The sequence below is a fragment of the Muscardinus avellanarius genome (genome assembly GCF_963383645.1).
Source record: "Muscardinus avellanarius genome assembly, chromosome: 1".
Classification (NCBI taxonomy): domain Eukaryota; kingdom Metazoa; phylum Chordata; class Mammalia; order Rodentia; family Gliridae; genus Muscardinus; species Muscardinus avellanarius.
This window is the reverse complement of record NC_137786.1, coordinates 62,361,696-62,389,413: the sequence shown is the minus strand read 5'-3', so window position 1 is coordinate 62,389,413 and position 27,718 is coordinate 62,361,696. Positions and strand designations below refer to the sequence as shown.

The window sequence follows — 27,718 nt, the reverse complement described above, 5'->3', positions numbered from 1 at the left end:
CAACACCATTTTAATTTTAATTTTTAACTTTAATTTGCTAAGTTGCTGAGGCTGGCCCCAAACCTGTGACCCTCCTGTCTCAGCCTCCCAAGTACTGGAATCACAGCTGTGTACCACCACATCAAGGTGAAGATTTTTTAACTTATTTTTTTATTTTGAATTTTTACTACACATATGTAGAACTAAATAATATATATGGGTTTTTTGTTAAATCTTATAAGATGCTTTCTAAAATTCATCCATGTTGATCACTTCATTTATTATTTTTTTTAGTGATGATTTATCCTATTGTATAAACTACCATAATTTCATCCATTCTCCTCTTAATGAACATTTAGATCTATTTCCTCATGGAAAGACAATTGGGCTGTTTATTATTGTTTGCATTTATGAGTGTTATAAATGTGTCCTTGTGTGTATGTGTAGGGATTTCTCTAGGAATGGAATTACTGGAATTTAAAATACATGCTCCATTTAAGAACTACAGCCAAACTGTTTCTCACAGCGCTTGTATCAATTTATATTCCCCTGGTGGTGTACATGAGTTCCTGTTGCTTTGTTTTTCAAAGCACTTGATGTTTTTAGACTTTTATATTGTTGCCAATCTGCTCAGTGTGGAATTGCATCTCATTACTATCTTAATTTGCATATACATCATTACACATTTTTATATGATTTTTTTTTGTGTGTGTGTGGTACTGGGGTTCCTGGAAGCCCTTCTACCTCCGGGCTACACTCCCAGACCTATTTTTACATTTTTATTTGGAAACAGGGTCTCCTAAGCCAGCACGCGTGGCTGGCTTCGAACCGGTGTGATTCTCCTGTCTCTGCCTCCCAAGCATGGGGATTACAAGCGTGCGCCACCACACCCAGGTACAATCTATGGATTTTAATCTTTTTCGAGTTACATATGTTTTGCATATCCTCTGCTAACTGGAAAAGAGGATGTGGTCTTTTTTGGATAAGCAGAAATTCTTTATTTTTATTTTTATTTTTGCAGTACTGGGGATTGAACCCAGGGGCCTTTTACCTCTGAGCTACACCCCTAGCCCTATTTTATTTGGAAACAAGTCTCACTAAGTTGCAGAGGCCCTCACTAAGTAGCTGCAGTTAGCCATGAACCTGTGATCTTCTTGTTTCAGCCTCCCAAGTATTGGGATTATAAGGGTAAACCACCACGCCCAATGATAAGCAGAAATTTGTAGTGAATTTTGTGTCTTATTTAATAAGTCTTTTTTTAAGCTGGGCGTGATGGCGCACACTTGTAATCTCAGCATTCAGGAAGCTGAGACAGGAGAATTGCAGTTTGTGACCAGCCTCAGTTACTTGGTGAGGTCCTTTACAACTCAGTGAGACCCTGTTTCAAATTAAAGAATAAAAAATAGACCTGGGGGTGTAGCTCAGAGGTAGAAAGTCCCTGAGTTCAATTCCTAGTACTGCCAAAAAAATATTTTCTAATTTTCTTTTATGTTAAACGTGTTAAAATTTTAAATAAGGCACCAAGAAACAATACATATCATATACTATAATCAATTCCAAGATCGATCCTATAAAAGTTTAATACAGGATGGCCAGCAATCGTCATCTATCTGAAGATATTAAAAGTTTGAGAGAGGATAGAGATATTCAGGGGGGTTTTGTTTGTTTCGAGAGACTTGCTGGTGGCTGTGTCAGGCCTTTCTAGAAACAAGGGTTACAGTTGGGCTGCTTGAAGGCTTGACATGTGGACTGGTATCTGATTCCCACTTAAAAAACCAAATGGTTAACAGATTAAATTCCACTCTGATGATAGGCAAAGGCAATGATCAGCATGTTCTATCAGTATTTGTACAGGCAAAAAATGTTTCTTGTGACCTCCGGTACAGGACATGCTCAAGAGAGAACAGCCTAGTTAAATCACGTCCAAAGGGCAGTCTAGTGGGCAAACAGTCCTTAGCAGAAAAGATGGGGGTGGATTTCTGTGTTCTGTATTCCAAAGATGAATTAAAGAACCATGGAGATGGTAAAATCTCACCATTAGTGAGAGACCACCAGCAGTGAGTCAGGTCTACAAAACAACAAGATCACTTATGAGAGCACTAACTTTAAATGAATATTGGCCCCAGAGAGTGCACAGCTGACTTAGAGCAATATCACTCAGTGGTACACTAGGAACGGTGTTTAAAAAATGATTTAATAACACCTGTTAAAGCACTGGAAGGAAGATAGTTTTTAGGACCATTCGGAGAGGTACAGGAATCACTGCAAAGGGGGGTGGGTGTCCCCCACTTACTGTGGGGGACAGATATTAGGCTCAACTTTGAACACATCATGGGCAAGTGGGAATATATAGTCAAGAAGTCGTGTGTGTGTATGGGAGGGGAGTCAGTGGATGGAAAATTACTAAGAGATGAAACATCAGGAGTTAGGGGAATTCTGACTAAACTAACCTAACAGGATTTTTGCTGAAGATAGGTACCCAGGAAAAGGTGGAGGATGAAGAACTTCATCAAATATTGGGGGTAATCAGATATCCAGGACTGGGAGTTCTTGCTAAACTGACTATCAGGGCTTTTTGCTAAAACTGGAGTTTTCAAGAAAGTGCTCAGATGGACTTCGAGAAAGTTCAGAATCCTCACTAAAGAATCTTTGTCATGGTGAAAGCCCTGATTTTTTTAGTTTTTGAAGGTTCTGTCATGTAAATAACTTATTCTATACAATATGATTTCTTCTTTTCTGGTTCTTCTTTCTCTACTGACCCAGTAATAAAAAGTAGCAAAATCACTAGGAAGTGATGAAGCTTTTTTAATCTATTGCATTTGTTTTTATTTATCATTGTTATTATTTGCAATCCTGGGAATGGAACCCAGGGGCATTCTACCTCTGAGCTATAGCCCCAGCCCTATTTTTTATTCTTTATTTTGAAACAGGATCTCAGCCAAGCGTGGTGGCGCACACTTGTAATCCCCGTGTTTGGGAGGCTGAGACAGGAGGATTGCGCAGGTTTGAAGCCAGCCTCAGCTACTTAGTGAGGCTCTCAGAAACTTAGTGAGACCCTGTTTCCAAACAAAGTATAAAATAGGCCTGGGAATATATCCCAGAGACAGAAAAACATCTGGGTATCTGGTTTTCTACCTCCAGTACCACTAAAAAAAAAAAAAAAAAAAAGAAACAGGGGACCTCACTAAAAGTAGCTGAGGCTGGCCACAAACCACAGTCCTCTTGGCTCAGCTTCCTGAATGCTGGGATTGCAAGCATGCGCCACCATGCCCCGCTGCATTTATTTTAAATATGATTTGTTTAATTACAGGTTTATGTACTTCAATGGTTATATGTAATAAATGACTTTGAAGTTCCTAAAAACATAACATTTTTTTCTTACAAACTACTAGGACAGGCACACTGACTTCTCCTAGTAGGAACTTCTATGCCTCCCTCTCTGTTATCACTACACTTCAATCCTAGAGGGGTCAGACTTTGTGGTTAGCTAAGGGGAAGAGAAGAATCAGAAAAGAAGAAATCATAATGTGTGGAGTAAGTCTTAGAAGTCTCAGTTCTCTTAGAGTCTTACTTGAAGGAAAGTGAGCTAATACTTCTTTCAACAACATAGCCTTTATAATGGGGAGAACATGCAAAATATGGTTGGAAGCAGAAGGAGAGAAGGTAAAAACACTCAGAAGGTAAAATGAATGTGCTTTTTTTTTTTTTTGTACTGGGCATTCTGCCTCTAAGCTACATTCCTGCCCTTCTTATATTTTTATTTTATTTTGAAACAGGGCCTTGCTAAGTTGCCAAGAGTCTTCAAAAGCTGCTGAAGCTGATCTTGAACCTATTATTTTCCTGTCTCAGCCTCTCAAGTACTGGGATTACAAGTATGTGTTTACCATGCTGGTAAAATGAATATCAAGGAGAAAGAGGAGAAATCAAAATAACATTAATTTTAGTTAGGTTTATATGCATTGTAATTGCATTGCTTGTGCATAATACATCCCAGGCAAGACCTGCTAATAGTCACTGACTACTTCTTTTTTACTCATATAACTGGCTTGTAAATGGTTATTTAACCAGACCTGAACTTTGAACTGCCATAAAGCAACCATGTTATTTTTCTCTTTGCTAGGATACATGACAACTGAAGAGCCAGTTTTAGCTTTATGACATTTGCTGCCTGTGCTATGATGGTCAATCTGAATACAGTCATATTTTGCTTAATGGTGGAGATACATTCTCAGAAATGCATCATCAGGCAATTTCATCATTGTGCAAACATCACAGAATACACTTACACACACCCAGGTGGTATGTTCTACTATACACAGGCCATATGATATAACTTACTGTTCCTACTCTACAAACCTTGGTGGCAAATTACAGTTGCCCACTGAATACCATGGACAACTATAACACATGGTAAGTATTTGAGTATTTAAACATAGAAAATGTGCAGTAAAAATCTGATGTAGAAGATAAAAATGGTGCACTTATCTAGGGCAGCTACTGGGAATGGAGCTTGCAGGGCTGGAAGTAGCTCTGGATGAGTGAGTGCATATGAAGGGATTACTGTAGAATTTATAAACAATGTAGTTGAATGCAGTGGCACACATCTATAATTCCAGTGCTTGGGAGGCTGAGAGAGGAGGATCGAAGGTTCAAGGTAAGCCTCAGCAATTAGTGAGACACCATTTCAGAATTTTATACTTAGAGGTAGTATGCTCCTGGGTTTAATTCCCAGTAAAAAAAAATAAACAAATAAATAAATACACACATATACTATATACTTGGCCTATACTTGCTTATTTAATAAACTTTAATTTTTAAAACTTGTTGACTGCTGGGCGTGGTAGTGCATGCTCGTAATCCCCGGGCTTGGGAGGCGGAGACAGGAGGATTGCGCAGGTTCGAAGCCAGCCGCGCTGGCTTAAGAGACCCTGTTTCCAAGTAAAAAAAAGTATAAAATAGGATTGGGAGTATAGCCCGGAGGTAGAAGGGTTTCCAGGAACCCCAGTACCACCAAAAAAATAAAAAATAAAACTTGATTCTTCTGTAATAACATTAGCTTAAAAATGTCATTGAACAACTATTCAAAATATTTTATATCCTTATTTTATGAGCCTTTTCTACATTTAAATTTTGCTTATTGAGTTATCTTATTTTTTAAACTTTTTTGTTTAAAAAATGCAGCCAGGTGTGGTAGCACACACTTATACTTCCAGTACTTTGAAGGCTGAGACAGGAGGATCACAGGTTCAATGACAGCCTTGGCAACATAGTGAGACTCTCAGTGGACTAGAGACCCTGTTTCAAAAGCAAACTGTAAAAAGGAATGCGGGTTTTTATAGCTCAGAGGAAGAACGCCCCTGGGTTCAGTCCTCAGTCACACACACACACACACACACACACACACACACACACACACACAAACTAAGATGCAGACACGCGTATTAGCCTGGGCCTAAACAGGGTCAGAATCAGCAATATCACTGCCTTTCACCTTGGATGTTATTGGAGGCAGTAGCTGCTGGAAGGCCTTTTAGAGCAACACCAGATGGTTGTCTCCTGGGATGACAATGCCTACTGCTGTAACCTCTTGTTGCAGTTGTACTTAGTTAAGATGAAGGTTAACTGGTGAGATTATGCAAAGAGAAGAAGCACACAGGAAGAACACTATGTGGTGATAAGGGCAGAGGTTGGACTGGTGCACTACCAGCTAAGGAATGCCAGGAATTGTTGGCAACATGCAGGTAGCAGCCTCATGTATCACGTGTTCGGTGTGTCTCTTGATTGCATCAAGAAGCCACATTGAGTTATTGACCTGTACCATCCAGGTTTGTGTAAGTATACTCTATGATGTTTGCACAGTGATGACATAAATCTCCTAAGAACACACTGCTCAGAATGGCTCCCTGTCTTTAAATGATGAGTGACTGTATTGTCAAAAGTCATCGAGCTGCATTGTTTTACATTAAAATTATGACTCACCTCTTTGGGCTGGGATTGTTGTACTTCTTTTTCTCTATCGGAAGACCTACAAAGACATTAGTTGAAACATATTTACATGACTAAGTGATATACAAAGAAGGTTTTATTACCATGTGCTCATTTGGTAATCTTGTCACTCCAGAAACCATTAAAATTTTGATATTTTTAGTGTATTATTTACTTATGTCAATTATTACTTTTTAAGATTCAAGCTATTACCTGTGTATTATTACCTTTTATCCACCTAGAACTTCCATTCTCCTCCTACAGAATTATGTATGCTATTGTAAAAAATGCATATGGAAACATATAATGGCTCAAAACGTACACTGAACTGAACACTTAAGTGTTGCATATCTCATTATGTGCAAATTATACCTTAATAGAAAAATGCTTTCAAAAATATTATCTTCTACAGTGGTGGTATTAGGTGTGTGGGATTCTACCACTGAGTTTCACCACCAGCCCTTTTTAAAATTTTACTAATACTTTTTATTTTGAAACAGGATCTCACTAAGTTCAAGGCACTGGCCTTGAACCTGCAATTCTTCTACATTGGCCTTCCAAGTACTGGCATTGCAGGCATGTACCACCACGCCGGCTTATATTCTCTTTTTTTCCCCCCTCTCAGTGTTGGGGCCCACTCGGCAGGACCGAGGTGGCACCCAGGCTTGTTGCCAGCGTGGACTCAAGATGGCGCCTGGGCTTGCAGCCAAGTCACGAGGCTCACGAGGCTGGCGGTGCCCTGAGCCTGCGCAGTGAGCCCTATCAGGCGCCTTACGGATAATTAGTGACGCAACGCCTCGTGCTACCACCTGCCCGCCCAGGAGAAGGTTAAAAAGCGCGCATGCCCTAGCGGGAAGAAGGAGGAGGAGCTAAGAGGGTTGGTGGAGTGATGAGGGAGAGGATAGAAGACTGATGTTGTTTTTACCTGAGAGGGCGTTGAGAGAGCATTAAAGAGGAACGGAAACTGTATAAGAACCTGGGGTAATAAAACTGCTTGAGGAAGACGTGTCACTGCGACCGACAAGTGGTGGCCCGTACGGGGAAACTTCGCTTTGATCAGAACCTCGGCAGTCCAGGGCAGCTGGCTGGTAACTGTACAAGAACCTGGGGTAATAAAACTGCTTGAGGAAGATCGTGTCTTTGATCAGAACCTCGGCAGTCCAGGGCAGCTGGCTGGTAAGTACTCCTTTGACTCCGAAAAGGGAGGAGGAGGCTCCGTTTACGGAGGGTTATTTTCCCCGATCAAAGGGGGCTCCATTAAGGAGGATACAAGATAGAAGTAAATAAGGCTCGCGGATAAGCGAGGCTCGCGGATAAGCGAGGGACAGAAGTAAATAAGGCTCGCGGATAAGCGAGGCTCGCGGATAAGCGAGGGACAGCGCTGTGAAGGTTCGCAAGTGTTGCGACGAAAAGGTCTAAGGTTGCTAAAGTGAAAGCAGCCATTTTAGAAAATTTAAAAGCGAAAAAGGAGATTTCAGGGAATGGTCAACAGGCAGTCTCTCAGAGGGATAAGGAGTCCTTTGAAAGCGACTCCTCTAACTCCCCTAAGGAGGAGATATGGCCTGTTTCACTAGAAAGAGATAAGAAGGAAGAAGCTCTGTTAGAATTCATAGAAAAAACGAAACGCCCTAAACCTTCCGCTCCTCCCCCTCCCTCTCCTAATCCGCCACCATAGATGGAAGACACCTGAGGTTAGTTGGAAAAGGCGCCTAATGTGTAAAGGATAGGTCAGAAGATTAGTTCCTAACGTAAGAGTTGTAAACTGCTGCTCGGTACCGTAGAGATGAGTTGTTTTCTTTAAGATCTTTGGGGAATTATTTCTACTTTCCCTCTTCCTTTACCTTGGTTAATGATAGTTTAGGTTGTTTTATTGATACCTGTTTTCTGACTTTCTGCTATGCTTCTATGCACCCTTGGAGACTTTGGAATTTCTGCTCTTATTGCTGTAATTGTGGCCTCTGTGGCCGTGGCAGTTATTGCAGCCACTATGAATGCTCTATCCTCACATGTGGCTGCTGGCATGGCTCAGCAAGCTCAATTATCTGGACTATATGTATAACGTATGTGCAGTATCAGAATTTCTCCCATGCAGGCAATTTGTTTCGTCAATTAAGCAAGATGCTTCTGGGGACTTGGAGCCATGAATTTGAACACACCATGATTGAGCTACGAGCATCCATCGCTGCAATTAATTCTACCCGCGTGGAAGTCGCCGCAGTACAACAATGAATGGACTTAATACACGGAACATTGGGTTTTTTAAAAGACTGGGGTGGCATGGCGTTCTGGGCATTCTTGCTGGTGGTAGCATGATGTTTCATGGTTGGATATATCAGGCGAACTCGACAACGCGCACTGCAACAACAGCGCATATTGGTGCAAGCTCTGGCAGCCCTAGAAGCTGGCTTATCTCCCCATGTATGGCTCAGTATGCTGGATCGGTAGTCAGTGACGGGTAAGATCGTCCCCGGGACCTTTCAACCTAAGACAGGGAAACAATCATGCTATTGTTCTCCCAATGACGGGTAAGAATGGTCCTTGAGGGTCGGCAACCTAAGACAGGCACGATCCCGAGCCTTATTTTAATAAAACAAAAAGGGAGATATGTTGGGGCCCACTCGGCAGGACCGAGGTGGCACCCAGGCTTGTTGCCAGCGTGGACTCAATATGGCGCCTGGGCTTGCAGCCAAGTCACGAGGCTCACGAGGCTGGCGGTGCCCTGAGCCTGCGCAGTGAGCCCTATCAGGCGCCTTACGGATAATTAGTGACGCAACGCCTCGTGCTACCACCTGCCCGCCCAGGAGAAGGTTAAAAAGCGCGCATGCCCTAGCGGGAAGAAGGAGGAGGAGCTAAGAGGGTTGGTGGAGTGATGAGGGAGAGGATAGAAGACTGATGTTGTTTTTACCTGAGAGGGCGTTGAGAGAGCATTAAAGAGGAACGGAAACTGTATAAGAACCTGGGGTAATAAAACTGCTTGAGGAAGGCGTGTCACTGCGACCGACATCTCAGTATTAACCATATTAAACAATCTCAGAATTTTTTTCAGATTAACCATCTTAAACATACAATCTAGGACAAAGACACAAGTTTGCTATGTAAACAGCTCACTGAAAACCATGTTATTTATTTATTTATTTAATTTTTTGTTGTTGCATTATATTTTATTTTATTTAGTTTTTAGTGGTACTGGAGTTCCTGGAAATCCTTTTATCTCCGGGCTACACTCCCAGACCTATTTTACATTTTTTAAAATTTGGAAACAGGATCTTGTAAGCCAGCAAGGCTGGCTTCGAACCTGCGTGATCCTCCTGTCTCCGCCTCCCAAGCATGGGGATAACAAGCGTGCACCACCATGCCCGGCTATTTTTGCATTATAGTCATATATCTTAAGGGGATAAAAGATAGTGGAGATCTACATGCTTTTATTTACTTATTTATTTTTTGTAGTATTGGGGATTGAACCCAGGGCCATTCTACATTTGAGTTCACCCCAGCCCTATTTTTTATTCTTTATTTTGAAAGAGGTTCTCACTAAGTTGTGGAGGACCTCACTAAGTAGTTGAAGCTGCTGGCAAACCGCGATCTTCCTGTCTCAGCTTCCCAAGTACTAGGATTAGTACTGTTAGATCCTCCTGTCTCAGCTTCCCAAGTGTGTGCCACCATGCCTGGCTCTATGTTTGCTATTTAAATGCAACCTTCTGTGATGTTTCAGAGCCTTCCCTTCCAAGGGAATTTCACTAAGTCTTTCCTATATGATATTTCAGAGCTGCTCTTTGCTTTATCCTGTAAACAATGAAATACAGCTATTCATGGCCAAGTATATACCCATAGTTCATTCAGTCAAGTTAGTTGACAAAATCAGTGTCATCTCCACAAGGATGTTACATTTGAATTTCGAATTCTTTGATAGTCATTCGATTTTCAAATTCTTTGATGGTCTGTCATGGCCTTATCTATTACTTTGATAGCAAATTTGTATTATTTTATTTTGAAACAGGGTCTTGATAAGTTGCTGAGGATATTGCTAAATTGATGAGGCTAGCATTGAACCTGTGAGTCTACTGTCTTAGTCTCCAGGTACTGGGATTACAGGTGCATACCACCATGCCTGGCTTGATAGCCAATTTTTTTTCCCTTGGTACTGGGAATGGAGAATTCTTCCTTCAAGCTACATCCCCAGCCCCATTTTTTATTCTTTATTTTGAAACAGGGTCTCACTGAGTTGCAAAGGGCCTCACTAAGGAGCTGAGGCTGGCCACAAATTGCGATTCTCCTATCTCAGCCTCCCAAATGCTAGGATTACAAGCGTGTGCCTCCATGCCCAGCTGATCACCAATTTTTGATACCAAAAAAATACTGTATTTATTGGTGGACAACAATACTAAGAATCTTTATAAAACCCTGATGATATATGATAGTGGTTGAATATCTATATTCCAATATGGTTGCTTTTAAAATATCATTATCAATTATAAAATTTTACAAGATACTTCTTCGGAGACAGATGATCAGCGTAAAATTGTTGCACCTTTACTAGGACCCTTTGTACTTCTATTTCTAAAGAAGTGTATTATTCAAGCTCTAATAGACTAAATAATGAATAACTCTAAGAGCAGAGATCCTAGAGAATAGCAGAAACACCCTGCATGCATGCTGGGGCAATGCTTAGAAGGCTATAGTTTAGATTTGGGAGTAATTCTCAAATTACTCTACTCTGATTCTCATTTTCAAAATGCTGAGTTTTTATAATCATCTTCTGATGACTTTATCAAAAAGTACCTATCAACTTCCAGAATAACAGAAGTCATTAACTACTCTTAGAAAATTTTCAATCTAAAATATTAATAGCTAGGTATGGTACTGAATGCCTGTAATCCCAAAACTTGAGAGGCTGACACAGGAGGATTGCAGATTCTCAAGTAGCCTCAGCAACTTTAGGCCCTCTGTAGTTTAGTGAGACTCTATTTCAAAATAAAAAATAAAATAAGATTGGGGTGTAGCTCAGAGGTAAAATGCCTCTGGGTTTAATGACCAGCATATATATATATATATATATATATATATATATATATATATATGTGTGTGTGTGTGTGTGTGTGTGTGTGTGTGTGTGTGTATACACACACACACACATACATATATGTGTATATATACATATATATATTATTTATATGTTTTATGGGTGTATGTGTGATATATATCACATATATCACATGTATATCACATATACACACATACAATATTAGTTAAACAATAGACTACTATCTTAAATTGTATAGTACTTTTTACTGTTTGGAAGTATTTTCATACCTATTTTATTTAATTTTAAGGTGAAAATGAGCTTCTGTCTTAAATTCTGTATGAAAACGGACATGACTTAACAGCATTTATGGCTGGCATATCCCTACATATGAAACAACTATAATGGTCACTATCAAGCAGATTTAGGTATTAACCAACACCTAATCATAACTAAATCTGTTTTTGTATACCCCTACATATTGCAGTTTTTGAGAGTTTCATGTATCTTGAGATTTGGGTTATATACTTATTCTCATTAAATTTTATAATATACATAATAGTTAATTTGTGATAAATACCACATGAATTGCTTGATTTAATGTATGAGAAACATTTCTTTTCTTTTTTTTTTCTTTTCCTTTGGTGGTAGTGGAGATTGAACCCATAGGCATCCTACCTCTGAGCTATACCCCCAACCCTATTTTATTTATTAATTTTGTTAGAGTCTCATTAAGTCGCTGAGGCTGGTCTTGAACTTGTGATCCTCCTGACTCAGCCTCCTAAGTACTGAGATTACAGCCATGCATAATATATCCAGATCTAGAAAGTTTGGTGTTTTTTTTTTTTTTTTTTTTTTTTTGTGGTACTGGGGTTCCTGGAAGCCCTCCTACCTCTGGGCTACACTCCGAGACCTATTTTATATTTTTGAAACAGGGTCTCTTACGCCAGCGCGGCTGGCTTCGAACCTGCGCCATCCTCCTGTCTCCGCCTCCCAAGCGCGGGGATTACAAGCGTGCGCCACCACGCCCAGCGAAAGTTTGTTTTTTAACAAAAATGTTTGTCTTTGAGAAAACAAAGTGTCTTTTGGAAAATGTATTTAATATATATACCATCAGATATATATGATGGAATACTTGGTGAAATACCTTTTTTTTTCTTTTATGGTCCTGGGGATGGAACCCAGGGTCATTCTACCTCAAAGCTACACCCCTAGCCCTATTTTTTAATCTTTTTAGTTTTTGAAACAGAGTCTCACTGAGTTATGAAGGGGCTCGCTAAGTAGCTGAGGCTGTCCATAAACCATCATACTCCAGTCTCAGCCTCCCCAAAACTGGGGTTACAAGCGTGTGCCACTATGCCTGGTAGTGAAATATTTTCTTATTTTTTTATTTTTTATAGGTGCACTGTATTCATACATCAGAGTGGGATACAAACTTTTGTAGACATACATGAACACATCGCCCAGTCAGCCCCCACCCGATCCCCACCCCATTCTCTCCCCATCCCTCCCTCCCATGCTTGGCTTAGTGGTTGACATCTAGTATTATAGCAATTTATCCAAAATTAAAAATGATAATCTCACATAACAGTTTCATTTGTCTGTTACCAAGCTTTTGATGACTTAAAGATAACATTTCAATATTTCTTTTTACTTTCTTTCTTACCAGAGAATATTTTTTTTCTATTTTTTTTAGGTGAAACTATCATATATTTATATATTTATTTTTCAGAAAAAACTCTATCCATATTTAATATGGAATATGGACTCTAGATACCCAAAACGATCTTGAAAAAGAACAAAGCTAGAAGATATATATTTTCTGATTTCAAACCATATAAAGCTACAATAATTAAAACAGTATAGTACTATTCTAAAGGCAGATATATAAACCATTGGAGTTAAATAAAAGCCTAGAGATAAATTCTTCCCTATATTGTCAAGTTATTTTTGACAAGGTTTCCACGAACATTTGGTGGTGGAAATAATAATCTTTTAACTAAATATTGTTGAAAAATAATAATTACATGGAAAAGAAAAAAATTGGACCCTTACCTAATCCCATATACAAATATTAACTCAAAATAGATAAAAGACCTAAATATAAATCTTAAGACTATAAACTTTTAGGAGAAAATCTGGGTCATAAAACCTCACAACATTGAAATTGGCAGTGATTTCTTGGATATGATTTCAATGGCACAGGCAACAGAAGAGTATACAAACTCCCTAAAAAAAAAAAATTGTATCTCCAAAGACAATGTAAACAGAGTTAACAGTTACTAATAGAATGGGATAAAATATTTCCAAATGCTATATCTGAAGGTATATTAATATTCCAACTAGAAATCCTAAAAATTAGCAACAATAAAAGCAAACAATACAATTTAGAGATAGGTAAAAGACTAACATAAATAATGAATCTCCACAGATAACCAATCTTAGTTGTCTGTTGGATAGAAAATCTTGTTTCTCTGGTTCTGATGTGTGTTACCTATTTCTTCTTTGTAGTTAATCTCTTTGAGTATTTTCTCTAGTGCTGGTTTTGAAGACATAAATTCCTTCAGTTGCTGTTTGTCATGGAAGCTTCTTATTTCTCCATCTAATTTGATAGAAAGTTTTGCTGGGTAGGACATTTTTGGCTGGAAGTTGTTTTCTTTCAGAGTTTGGAATATGATACTCCAAGCCCTTCTGGCTCTCATAACTTGGTTTGGGAAGTCTGGAGTGATTCTAATTGGTTTGCCTCTGAATGTCACTTGGCCCTTTGCTTTTGTTGCCTTTAAGATTCTCTGCTTGGCTTCCACATTGGTCATTTTGACAATTATGTGGCGTGGGGATCCTCTTCTCCGATCCTGTCTAAAGGGAGTTCTATAAGTTTCCTGGACCTGTGTATCATCCTCTTGCTCTACGTTTGGAAAATTTTCTGCTATTACTTCCTTGAAGAGATTGTTGATCCCTTTGGTTTCACTTTCTTTTCCCTCTTCTATTCCAATTATTCTTAGGTTAGCTCTCTTAAAATGGGCCCATATTTCTTCAATATCAGATTCCTGCTGTCGGATATTTTTTTCTAGATTAGAAACTATGTGTTCATTTTTGGAATGATCATCTTCTAAGAGCGAGATTCTGTTCTCCATGTGGTCTAATCAGTTGTTTGTGCTTTGAATTGAGGCCTTTACTTCATTAATTGCATCCTTTATCTCTTTTTGGCTCTCTCTGAGTTCTTTTCAAAACACCTCTATTATTTCTACAGTTATTTTCCTGATTTGATCTTCTAGAAATCTCTGATTTTCTGTTTTATTGGGTTCTGATGTTGTGGGGTTGTGGGCATTCATTGTTCCGGTATTATTCCTCTTTCCCATGATTTTGGAAGTTTGTGCCTTCTCTGGCTCTTCCCTTGGGTCACTATGACTTCATTTAAGGTGCTCTGGATCTTGAGTCAGTAGTGTCTCAGACCCCACTACTCCTTTACTGGGTTGTATCACAGAGTCTCCGACCCAGAGAGTTGATAGAGGCTGCTTTAGACTGTGGGGGGTGCCAGGTTGCACGTTCTCCTATGGTGTGATATCTCTGCCACCGCCACTCCACCACTGGGTCAAGTCCCAGGGAGTACAGTGCTGGAATTTCTCCTCTGGGGCCCGCAATTTGACTCACTGTTCTTGAGTACGCAGATGTAGCGGTACTGGACTCGGTGAATTCGCTGCTGCTGCCGCCGGTGGCAATATGGCGCCGCTGTTACGCCCTCGGCCGTGAGGCTGGCGTATTTCTTCTTGGTTTTGAGTTCCACTCTGAATCCCTGCAGCGTGTGCTGAGCTCAGCCACTGGGAGCTTTAGATGCCTCCTGCGCCGAGAAATCCCGCCTGGCTGTTCCGCAGCGGCTCACCTCGGCTTGCTGTAGCCGTGCGGTGAAGTCGCCGCTGCCGCCGGCAGTATGGCGCTGCTGCCGCGTCCTCGGGCGTGAGGCCGGTGTATCTCCTCTGTGGCTCTGAGCTCTGTTCTCAGTCTGCTTTCTCTCTGGAGCCTGGTGATTTTTTTGTTTCTCTGGTGATGGTGTTTTCTGGCTATGAAAGGCGCTGATTTTGTGGTAATGGAGATTGGTTGTTAGCGGGGCTCTTAAGCCCCGCTTTTCTCGGTTGCCATCTTCCCGGAAGTCAAAATATTTTTTAAAAAGTTTGTTTTGGGGAGAAATATTCCTTAGGTGAATGTGGCTGCTGGAATTACTCTCTTAAAAGATTCATGTTGTGTTACATTTATGATAAATCAAATCTTCCATGGAATTCTTATCTGTCACAGTTCTGTGATTTTAAATAACCTGGATAGGGTATAAATATAAATGACATGAAGCTATAGGTAGTGTCGTTTTTTTTTTTTTTTTTTTTTACACTGAGGATCGAACTCAGGGGTGTTCTACCTCTGCAATACATCCCTAGACCCTAGCCTAGGGTCTCACTAAATTGCTGAGGCTGGCCTCAAACCTGTGATTCTCCTGTCTCACCTCCCAAGTACGGGGATTACAGGAGTGTGCCACCATGCCTGGCTAAGAATGAATCTTAATTATAAAAGAAACTATTTTGTGTAAGCACAAAACAAGGAAACTTTTTTTTTCAAAGTCTGTACTTACAAGTGTCATTGCATTATATCTGTACATAATCTGCTTCCTGCTTGGTACTGGAGCCTCAGCTCATACCAGTCTCCTCGACTTTCCCAGCTCCAGGTACCTAGCATCTTTCCTGTTCTAGGAAGTCTCAGAGCCTTTGTACTTATGTTTGTGCTTTAGGTCTTAAGTCAAATGTCACCTGCTTAGAGAAGATTTCTCTATGTTCTCTGTCTTTTCAACCTATTCTTTTAAGCACATATTTTATTTATTCATTTATTTGTGTATTATTTGCCTATATCACTGTAAGGCAAAGTCAATAAGGTGAAGGTCCCTGTTCTCAGCCCCTTACCAGGGCATGAGGTCATCCTAGCATTTGTGGCTTAGATTTCATGTTATTTGCTGTAATTTTTGAAATTTTCTTTCTAAGAAAAATCTGAGGTAACAAAGCTGACATTGTATTTTAATTCATCAAGATGATGAGTAAAGAATTTTCAACAGAAATTTTTGTATAAGACAGTCTAAATGCAACTAAACTATTAATTTGTAGCTTAAAAGATTATTTGGTTTAATTTTAAAAAATTAGTACATAACACTGTTTCTCAAAGATCCAAATTTTGACATAGTCTAAATTGTTTTGTTTTGCTTTGTGCTATTTAATTTTTTACAAAAAGGTATTCATGTCATGAAAATTGTCAGAATCAAATGGAGTTGCTCAGATCAACCCAGAAAGCAAGCAAGTAAGCAAGCAGCAAGAGGGTTAAGGAAGGGTTCGCATGTACAATTACTTGCCTGATAATACCTTCACAAAGACTGCCAGACCTACAACATTGCGCAAAGGACACTGTAATCTTATAAATAAATTCGTTCTGTGAGGACATGTATCTAGCAACTGTGTGTTCTACCTTGGACTGATACTACCCTTATTATTGATCCTTGTGATCAAATACTATTGTTTCAAAATACCTTATGTAATCCTTCTAATTTCCGCCTTTAAACACTTTTCTTCGAGCTGGGCATGGTGGGTTGTAATCCCTGCTCATGGGAGGCAGAGACAGGAGGATCGCGTAGGTTCGAAGCCAGCCATGCTGGCTTAAAAGACCCTGTTTCCACATAAAAAGTATAAAAAATAGGGAGTGTATCCCAGAGGTAGAAGGGCTTCCAGGAACCTCAGTACCACCACACACACACACACAAAAAAAAAAAAAAAAAAAACCAAACAAACAAACAAATAAAAAACCCCAAAAAACCCTTTCCTGCAACTTGCTAGGCATGGTGGCACATACCTGTAATCCTGGAGGCTGAGATAAGAGGATTGTAGGTTGACCAGCCTCAGCAATTTAACTAAACCTTGTTTCAAATTTAAAAAATTAAAAAGGGAGCCAGACTTCCGGGAAGATGGTGATGGAGAAAAGCGGGGCTTATGAGCCTCGCTAACAACCAATCTCTATTAGCACAAAATCAGCGCCTTTCATAGCCAGAAAACACCATCAGCAGAGAAACAAAAAATGTAATTTCAAGGGACAGAGAAAAAGAGGGCTGGATAAACAAGACACCAGAAACCAGACCGCAGTGCTGCAACCGGAGCCACGGTGCGAAGCGGCGGGCGCCATTTTTCCTTGCAGCACCAGGCTCCAGAGAGGAGGGGGACTCAGAACAGAGCTCAGAGTCACAGAGGAGATAAGCCGGCCTCACGGCCGAGACAACAGCAGCAGCACCTTACTGCCGGCGGCAGCGGCGAGCTCAGCGGACGGCACCAGACCAACACACTCAACAGCCCACCAGGCTCCAGAGAGGAGGGGCGGACAGCAAGCCGAGGTGAGCCACTGCGGAACAGCCGGGAGGAATTCGGCAGATTTCTCGGTGCAGGGAGCATCTAAAGCTCCCAGAGGCTGGGCTCAGCACACCCTGCAGGGACTCAGAGCGGAGCTCAAAAAAAGAAAAGAAATACACCAGCCTCACGGCCGAGGGCGTGGCAACGGCGCCATATTGCCACCAGCGGTAGCAGCAGCAAATTCACCGAGTCCACGACAGCTCCTTCTGCACACTCAACAACAGTGAGTCAAATTGTGGCCCCTAGAGGAGAAATCACAGTACTGTACTCCCAGAGACTTGACCCAGTGGGGGAGTGGCGGTGGCAGAGATATCACACCATAGGAGAATGCCCAACCTGACACCCCCCATGGTCAAAAGCAGCCTCGATTGACTCCCAGGGTCTGAGACTCTGAGATACAACTCAGTAAAGGAGTAGTGGTGACTGAGATACACAGACTCGAGATACAGAGCACCTTAAGTGAAGTCGTAGTGACCCAGGGAAGAACCCAGAGAAGGCACAAACTTCTGAAATCATGGGAAAGAGGAATAACAATGGAGCAATGAATGCCCATAACCCCACAACATCAGAACCCGATAAAACAGAAATTCAGAGATTTCTAGAAGATCAAATCAGGAAAATAACTGTAGAAATAATAGAGGTGTTTCGAAAAGAATTCAGAGAGAGCCAAAGAGATATAAAGGATGCAATTAATGAAGTAAAGGCCTCAATTCAAAGTACAAACAACCGATTAGACCACATGGAGAACAGAATCTCACTCCTAGAAGATGATCATTCAAAAAGTGAACACATAGTTTCTAATTTAGAAAAAAAAAATCTGACAGCAGGAATCTGACATTGAAGAAATATGGGCCCATTTTAAGAGAGCTAATCTAAGAATAATTGGAATAGAGGAGGGAAAAGAAAGCGAAACCAAAGGGATCAACAATCTTTTCAAGGAAGTAATAGCAGAAAATATTCCAAACGTAGAGCAAGAGGTTGATACACAGGTCCAGGAAACTTTTAGAACTCCCTTTAGACAGGATCGGAGAAGAGGATCCCCACGCCACATAATTGTCAAAATGACCAATGTGGAAGCCAAGCAGAGAATCTTAAAGGCAACAAAAGCAAAGGGCCAAGTGACATTCAGAGGCAAACCAATTAGAATCACTCCAGACTTCCCAAACCAAGTCATGAGATCCAGAAGGGCTTGGAGTAACATATTCCAAACTCTGAAAGAAAACAACTTCCAGCCAAAATGTCCTACCCAGCAAAACTTTCTATCAAATTAGATGGAGAAATAAGAAGCTTCCATGACAAACAGCAACTGAAGGAATTTATGTCTTCAAAACCAGCACTAGAGAAAATACTCAAAGAGATTAACTACAAAGAAGAAATAGGTAACACACATCAGAACCAGAGAAGCAAGATTTTCTATCCAACAGACAACTAAGATTGGTTATCTGTGGAGATTCATTATTTATGTTAGTCTTTTACCTATCTCTAAATTGTATTGTTTGCTTTTATTGTTGCTAATTTTTAGGATTTCTAGTTGGAATATTAATATACCTTCAGATATAGCATTTGGAAATATTTTATCCCATTCTATCAGTAACTTTTAACTCTGTTTACATTGTCTTTGGATATACAATATTTTTTTATTTTTTAGGGAGTTTGTATACTCTTCTGTTGCCTGTGCCATTGAAATCATATCCAAGAAATCACTGCCAATTTCAGTGTTGTGAGGTTTTATGACCCAGATTTTCTTCTAAAAGTTTATAGTCTTAAGATTTATATTTAAGTCTTTTATCTATTTTGAGTTAATATTTGTATATGGTGTTAGGTAAGGGTCCAATTTTATTCTTTTTCACGTAATTATTATTTTTCAACAATATTTAGTTAAAAGATTATTATTTCCTCCACCGAATGTTCGTGGAAACCTTGTCAAAAATAACTTGACAATATAGGGAAGAATTTATCTCTAGGCTTTTATTTAACTCCAATGGTTTATATATCTGCCTTTAAAACAGTACTACACTGTTTCAATTATTGTAGCTTTATATAGTTTGAAATCAGAAAATATACATCTTCTAGCTTTGTTCTTCTTCGAGATTGTTTTGGGTATCTAGAGTCCATATTCCATAGTAGGATAGATTTTTTTCTGCAAAATAAATAAATAAATCTATGATAGTTTCACCTAAAAAAATAGATAAAAATATTCTCTGGTAAGAAAGAAAGCAAAAAGAAATACTGAAATGTTATCTTTAAGTCATCAAAAGCTTGGTATGTGAGATTATCATTGTTAATATTGGATAAATTGCTATAAAACTAGATGTCAACCACTAAGCCAAACATGGGAAGGAGGGATGGGGAGGGAACGGGGTGGGGATCAGGTAGGGGCTAACTGGGTGATGTTTGCATGTATGTCTACATAAGTATTTTCTTTATACCATTATGATATATGAATACATTGCACCTATAAAAATAAATAAAAAAATTAAAAAGGGTCAGGGGGTAGTTTGGTGATGGAATTGGGTTCAATCCCCAGAACCAACCAACCAACCAAAACAACAAAACATCTGATTATTCTGAAAAATAGATTCGGTAGGAAAGGCAAGATATTTCCCCCTTATCTACTTTGAAATAAATGGTGTCTAGTAACCTCCCAAAACAGTCAGTTATTATTTTTCAAAGAAATACTAAATTTGTATATATTTGATGTATTTGACTGTCTTTGAAATTTTAAAGTTTAAACTAATCAAAAAGCTGAGTTCTGCTTTCTATCAAATACTGAGTAACTGATTACTGTTATACTTGACATTCTGGGTATCCCAGATTTAGCAGCTATGACTCACTTTATCCTGCTTAAACCAGTTTGAATTACACTGTAGGCTAGATTTCTAATGCAGATGCCCTGTCCATTCTTCCACCTCTGTCCTACACAGACACCTAGAAGTTTATTTTATTTTTTTTGCAGAACTGGGGATTGAACCAGGGACGTTCTACCTCTGAGCCACTTCCTCAGCCCTATTTTCTCATTATTTTGAAACAGGGTCTTATTAAGTTGCAGATGGCCTAAGTAGCTGAGGCTATAGACCTGCAGTCTTCCTGTCTCCACCTCCCAAAGTACTGGTACCACAGGTATACTTGGCTCACCTAGAGCTTTATAAAAACAAAGTGTTTTTCTTAAAAATCAGTTTCTAGGCCAGGCGTGGTGGCACATGCTTGTAATCCCAGAATTTGGGAGGCAGAAACAGGAGGATCAGGATCATGGTTTGCGGTACTTAGTGAGGTTCTTTGCAACTCAGTGAGACCCTGTTTCAAAATAAAGAATAAAAAATAGGGATAGAGATATAGCTCGGAGGTAGAATCCCCTTGGGTTCTATCCTCAGTACGCCCCCCCCAAAAAAATCAGTTTCTATAACTTGTGATATTTTTTCTTTACAATTACATTGGCATTTATGAGGCTGATCTCTGCCATTCTTTCCTTATGATATTGTCAACTCCGTTGAATAAAATAAAATAACAGCCAGAAGGTGGTGCAAACTTGTAATCCCCGTTTTTGGGAGGCTGAGACAGGAGGATTGCACAGGTTTGAAACCAGCCTCAGCTACTTAGTGAGGCTCTCAGCTACTTAGTGAGGCTCTCAGCAACTTAGTGAGACCCTGTTTCCAAATAAAATATATATTTAAAAACAGGTCTGGGAGTATAGCCCGGAGGTAGAAAGCCCCTGGGTTCCACCCCCAGTACCACCACCACCAAAAAAAAAAAAAAAAAAAAAAAAAACCTGAAAATGCACAAATGACTCTTTTGCATCAAGAAGAAAACATTTTAAAAAGGAATTTGAATTTGAATTTCAGACCCAGAAATTCTCTATACTTAGCTTAAATCACCAGATGTTTAGAGCAAGTGCTACTACCAGTGGAGTCATCTCTTGGTCTAGAGTATCTGGAACTACTAAAAAGTCTCCTCGATCTGCATCCTTCATTGCTGTGAAAGCACCACAAGGTAGTCAAAGTGGATAAGTAGAAAAGTAGGTAGGAATTTAGGTGTGATTTAAACATAGCGGACACAGGTGGGCAGGTTTGGAGAGAAGTCTAGTTTTTTGCATATTTATTACTAGTCTGCCTACTTAGAAGTATTTATAAGTTTAAAAGACACCACCCTGGCTTAAATATGATCTAAATAGTAGAAACAAAAATTAACAACAAAGCCACCCATGTAGTGAAAAGGGCCATGATTTGAGGAGTCTAAAACCCCCAGTTCCGTCCATTTACTTGACAAAACTAAAGATTTATGTGCCAAATACTAGAGACTCCAAGGTGAATAGTGAATATTTAATACTTGCTGTGGGCAAAGAGCTCAGTCTTGTCCTGAATCTTTCCTTACTTGGCAAGTACAAGATCATCTGGTTTTGTTTTGAATTAGTCATGAGTAGCTTAACCAGGGGGATTGGTGGGCGGTTGCGCAGTAGTGTTCACATCATACGTACTTACACAGACTAAGATGCTGGATGTTATTAGGCAATTATAATCGTTATTGACTGAAATATACTTGTAATTTGGATTAAAATTCTTCAAATACATTGAAACACATCATGTACATAAAATTTTAGCACTCCATTAATTGCTTTTGGAAGGTTGCTAGGCATCACTTGTTCTAAAAACGGATGGAGAGGAAAAGAAGGCATATACTTTAAATTCCTTTCCTACATAATCTGTAGTTCAGAGTAAGTAAAGTGTCGAGAAAAAAAAAAACAAATGCATAACACATCGGTGAGTTGATCTAAAAACGTCTGTTTTGCCTCCCTTCGGGGACATTGGGAAGAGAGTGTCAAAGCGATCAGGGGGAAAGAAAGCGCTCGGTGGGCAGCAAAAGCACTCTGTGGGGCTAAGATCCTGGCTGCCTTCAGAAGGCTGCTGAGAGCCGGGCCGCGCGGGTGGACGAGGGCCGGCGGCGCCCATCAGCTTCGTAAGCCTGGGTCCACCGGGCCGACGCCACCGCGCAGACCGGAAGCCGGGCAGCCCCGCCGGAGCCGGTGGGCGGGGCTGGACCGCCACTTCCGGCTGCCGGAGCCGGTGGGCGGGGCCGCACGTCGCGCGCGACCTGACGCCCGGCGCGCGGCTGCCCCCTGCTGGCGGCGTGGCGACGCGGCGTGGCGGTAGCGCCTGGGCTCGACGGCCGCGCGGCTTCCCGCCGTCGGCGGCCGCCGCTGCCCCGGGACGCCTGGCCTTGGCCACGAGTTTAATAACTCTTATTTTAAACTTGCAATTCTCCCCGGCCCGCAGAGCGTTCTTTTGCCTTCGAAGAAGGGAAGTTAGAGAAGGAGGGTAGGAAAGACCCCGTCTGCGAGGCAAAGATGGAGGAAGGCGCCCAGGGCCCAGACTGGGACAGTGATGAGACCATGATTGAGGGGTCGGTGGCAGAGAGCGACCTGGAAGACGAGGAGCTGCCCTGGAGAAGGTGACCACCGTGACGGCCAGGGCGCCAGCCCAGGGCCCTCCCGGACCCTCGCGGTTTGAGTGGACGTTGCTCTCTGCAGGGCCTGTGTTTGTTGGCAGGACCAGAACCGTGGGTGCAACCACGTCTGAGTCCAGAGCTTATAAATAAGCACCCGCCTCTGTCCCCTACCCCTAGACAGCGACAAAATGAGGCTTATAGTAGGTGGCTTTATGGCATTAAGATTCTTTCCTCTTGAACCAGGGTCTTAGGTCTGTTTGCACAGACAAAATGTACTTAACTTAGAAGAACAGACTCATCAAACGCGTTTTGCTTCAAGCCCATTAACAGTATTTCCCTCAGGAAAAGAATGGGTGATAGAGAAACTGGTCTCTACGAAACTGTAGAAGGAATTTTTAAAAAGTCAGTATTTCAGTTCATCAAAGCTTTTCTTGAATATGTTCTCTGTGCTAAACACGGAAAAAAATTAAAAGGAGGCCACTGCCTTTGAAAACCCTTCAGGCCAGAAAAAAAAAAAACAAATATAAATATTTTCAATGTAATATGGGAAGTCCAGGAATGAAGGTATATCTAAAGTAGTTTATGAGTTCACTGGGACCCTTACCTCATACCTCAACCAAGACACAAAAGACCCCAGAGGTCGGTCCATTTAGGGAAAGTTTACTGCAGGCCAGGTTAGCTGCCAGGCTGTCTCGCAGGAGAGCAGCAGCACTGGGAGGAAGGGAGAAAATTTTTATATCAGGGAGAACAAGGGAGGGGGTAGTGCCTGGTTCTGGGAACAGCCAGACTCAGTTGCTCACTGGTGGTAGGGGCTGGCCATGGTCAGTGTTAGAATAATTCCCCTTGTGACTGTTTTCTTATTTTTGGTAACTGCTCCTTAGACTGGATCAGACTGCCCTGCTTTCTTATAGCGCAGCTGTGCTCGCCAGACCCACTAGCTGTAGTTGTAAAACCTACCTTGAAGGTGGGTTAGGAATTAACCGGATGAGGAAGAGGTATTCTTGGCCAAGGAACTGCATGGGTAAATGTGTAGAGGTGGACCTAGTATTGTTTTGTGTGTGTGTGTGTGTGTGTGTGTGTGTGTGTGTGTGTGTTTGGTATTGGGGAATGAACCATGGGGTATCCTACCTCTGAGCTATACCCCTAGCCCTTTTTTAGATTTTTTTTTTTTTGCCATACTGTGGATTGAACTAAGAGATATTCGACTTCTGGGCTATACCCCAGCCCTTTTTTATTTTTTATTTTAAAACAGGGTCTCGGGCCGGGCGTGGTGGCGCACGCTTGTAATCCCCGCGCTTGGGAGGCAGAGACAGGAGGATCGCGCAGGTTCGAAGCCAGCCGTGCACGCTGGCTTAGGAGACCCTGTTTCCAAATAAAAATGTAAAAATAGGTCTGGGAGTGTAGCCCGGAGGTAGAAGGGCTTCCAGGAACCCCAGTGCCACAAAAAAAAAAAAAAAAAACAGGGTCTCACTAAGTTGCTGAGGCTGGCTTCGAACCTGCCATCCTCCTGTCTCAGTTTTCCAAGTACTGGGATTACAAGTGTGAGCCACAGTGCTTGGCCTGTTGTATATGTTTTGGAATGTACAAACAGTTGGATCTTATAAGAATTGTGAAATGTGGGGTGTAGAGTAGTGAAAAAGGAAGATAGAATGAGGTTGATGTAAGGCCTAACACATGCTACCTATGCCCTATTAGGATTCTTGTAAGATTTTAAGTGGAAGAACATCATAATCAGATTTCCAACCACTCTAACATACCCTAGGGCAGCCTATGGCTTTCAAGGTTTTTTTTTTTTTTTTTTTTTTTTTTTTTTTTTTGCGGGTCTGGGAATGGAACCCAGGGGCATTCTACCTCTGAGCTATACCCCCTGCCCTATTTTTTATTCTTTATTTGAAACGGGTCTCACTGAGTTGTAGAGGGCCTCACTAAGTAGCCGAAGCTGTCTGCGAACCGCGATCCTCCAGTCTCAGCCTCCCGAATGCTGGGATTACAAGTGTGCGCCACCACGCCCGGCTCAAGTTTTGATGTGTTTAAAAATTACTATAGAATCCTGTTAAAAAAAAAAAAAGAATCCTGTTAAAATTGGATTCCAGTTCAGGAGTTCTGTGGTGGAAATAAGATTCAATATTTCTAACAGGCTTTCAATTTAAAGCTGGTATTATTAGAGCAGGGATCCCATATTGCAAAGTAAGGATCAAAGTAGTTACAGACTGAGAAGATGAGGGCTCATCTAGAAGAAGCAGTGGGAATGGAGGGAAAGGAGCAAGTCTGAGAAGTCTTTGGAAAGTAAATTTGGGAGGAGATGGTAGTTAATTAGATATGGGAGTGAGGGAAGGATGTCAAAGATGATATCCAGGTTTCTGGTTCTTTTATGTCTACATATAGTATTTGCTTTTGTTGGTATATAGGAAATGTTTTAACAAATGCATGGAGTCTCATAAAACAACCACCACAATGAAGATTCAGAACAATTCAATTACCCTAAAAAATACGTCATGTGCTGACCCTTTATAGTCAAGCTGTACTGCCTCTTCTCCATTCAAATTACTATTTTCTTATATATAACTTTTTTGTTTGCTTTCAGAGTTTTTTTTCCCTTTGGTTCTCAGCAATTTGATTATGATGTGTCTGGGCATGACATTCTTGTGTTTTTCATGTTTGGGATTCACTGAGCTTCTTAAATTTGTAAATTCATGTCTTTCAACAAATTTAGGAAGTTTTCTGTCATGATTTCTTTTTTTTTCTTCTATACCAATCTCTTTCTCCTTTCCTTCTGATACTTCATGACATGGATATTAGATCTTGTGATACTCTCTCATAGATTTCTGAGCCTTTAAAAAAATTTTTTTTAGGCATATAATTTCTAATGATGTATCATTGGGTTCGCTTTGCAAGTTTTTCTCTCTCTCTTTTTTTTTTTTTGGGTGGTACTGGGGTTCCTGGAAGCCCATTTACCTCTGGGCTATACTCCCAGACCTATTTTTATATTTTTATTTGGAAACAGGGTCTCTTAAGCCAGCGAGGCTGACTTTGAACCTGCGCGATCCTCCTGTCTCCGCCTCCCAAGTGCGGGGATTACAAGTATGCGCCACCACGCCTGGTAGTTTTTTCTTTTAATTCCAAGTCCAGTGTTATGGGGCAGGGAATCTTTTTTATGTTTAATATTTTGATGGTGTCCTGGACATTTTAAATATTATGTTGGAGAATCTTGGCACTAAAATTCTTAAGGAGTGAGGCAATCAATATGACTAGGTTTATTTGTATTTGCATTTTATTTTATTTTTTGAGGTACCAAGGATTGAACCCAGGAATGTTGTAGCTCTGAGCCGTACCTCCAGACCTATTTTTTTATTTTAATTTTGAAACAGGGTCTCACTAAGTTTCTGAGGGTATTGCTAAATTGCTGAAGCTAGCTTTGAACCTGTGATCCTTTTGTATCAGCCTCCTAATTACTGGGATTACAGGTGTGTGACACCATGCCTGGCTCTGACAAGGTTTAAACTGCATGTTCTTATTTTGCCTTCTGTGTGTGATGGTTACATCTGTCTTTTCTATGCTATTTGAATCTGTCTGATGCATATACCATCTGGGATTAATGTGGGTCCTGGTCAGTAGTTAATATCATAGTTCATTTCCCTAAGCTTTTACTATGCTTCCTTAGGTTCCACATGTATACAGCTCAGAGTTATGCTCTCTCTCTTTTTTACAACTCTTATGCCCTCTGTCCATTTTCTGCTTATGTAACCAGAAGCAGAGGTTTCTCTTTGATTGTTAGCCTACTCACTAGAATAGTTCCCTATAAGTAGGGCAGCCTTCAGGGTAGAGTTAAGAAAAGAGAAAGAAAAGGGGGGATTCTTCCCATACTCTTCAGATCACACAGAGCCCTTCTCTCAGTTCCTCTGGTAGAAAGATGTTTTCTAATTGTTTTTTTAAATATCCCAGCTGCCGTGGTTGGTGTCAGCACAGCTCTCAGGATGGGGTAGGCCTTGGGGCAGGGATGGGAGAAACAAAGGAAAACCCAGGGAGTTCCTGCACACATTCTAGCATGTATAGTCTTCTGGAAAGAATTGTGGATTTTCTTCTTCTTATTTTACTTTTTTTTTTTTTTTTTGGGTGGGGGAGTAAGGGTAATGTGTAGGTACAAGGGATTGAACCCAGGGGCCATTCTACTCTGAGCTAAAGTTGCAGCCCCGTTTTATGTTTTTATTTTGAAACAGGGTCTCACTAAATTACTACATGTTGGCCTAGAACCTAGATCCTCCTGTCTTAGCTTCCCAAGTACTGGGATTACAGGTGTGTGCCACCATACTCAGATTCTCTTCCTCTTTTTTTCTAATGTCTGTGTCTACTATGTAGTTCCAGAATTAGCCTTGAATTAAAACTGGAAGACAAAAAGTAACAAACAAAATACCTTAAAACAAAACTGAAACTCATCTATGACAGGTAGTTATTAAAATTTGAACTTCATTTCCCAATCAAATCTATTGTCATTTACTTTTCAGAGTTTTCAGGTAGCTTTTCCCCCCTTTCTTCCTGTTCTTCCCCTTATTGTTTTCTTTTTTTCTCTCTCTCTTTTTGTTACACAGGCTTGAACCTAGGAGTATTCCATCTCTGAGCTACATCCCTAGCTTTGTGTGTTGTTTTTTCATATTAAAACAGGGCCTCACTAAGTTGCTGAGGCTGGCCTTGAACCTGCAACCCATCTATTTCAGCCTTCTAAGTATTGGGATTATAGGTGTGCCTCTACATTTGGCTTCAGGTAGTGGTGTGTGTGTGTGTGTGTGTGTGTGTGTGTGTGTGTGTGTGTGTGTGTGGCACTGGGAATTGAACCCAAGGGCATTTTACTGCCAGGCTACAGCCCCCAGCCCTA

At 40.7% G+C, this 27,718-nt stretch overlaps 1 protein-coding gene across 1 annotated transcript in view; it reads left to right on the top strand.

Annotated features, from left to right (window-relative positions):
* Positions 1-22,747: 22,747 nt before the first annotated feature.
* The window catches only part of ANKRD31 (ankyrin repeat domain 31), a gene marked incomplete at both ends in the record, with an annotated part of 108,541 nt that continues 103,570 nt past the window's right edge, over positions 22,748-27,718 (top strand). The window contains one exon of the mRNA XM_080705076.1: positions 22,748-22,851. Coding sequence (XP_080561202.1) covers positions 22,748-22,851 — 104 coding nt within the window. The remainder of the gene's footprint in view (positions 22,852-27,718) is intronic.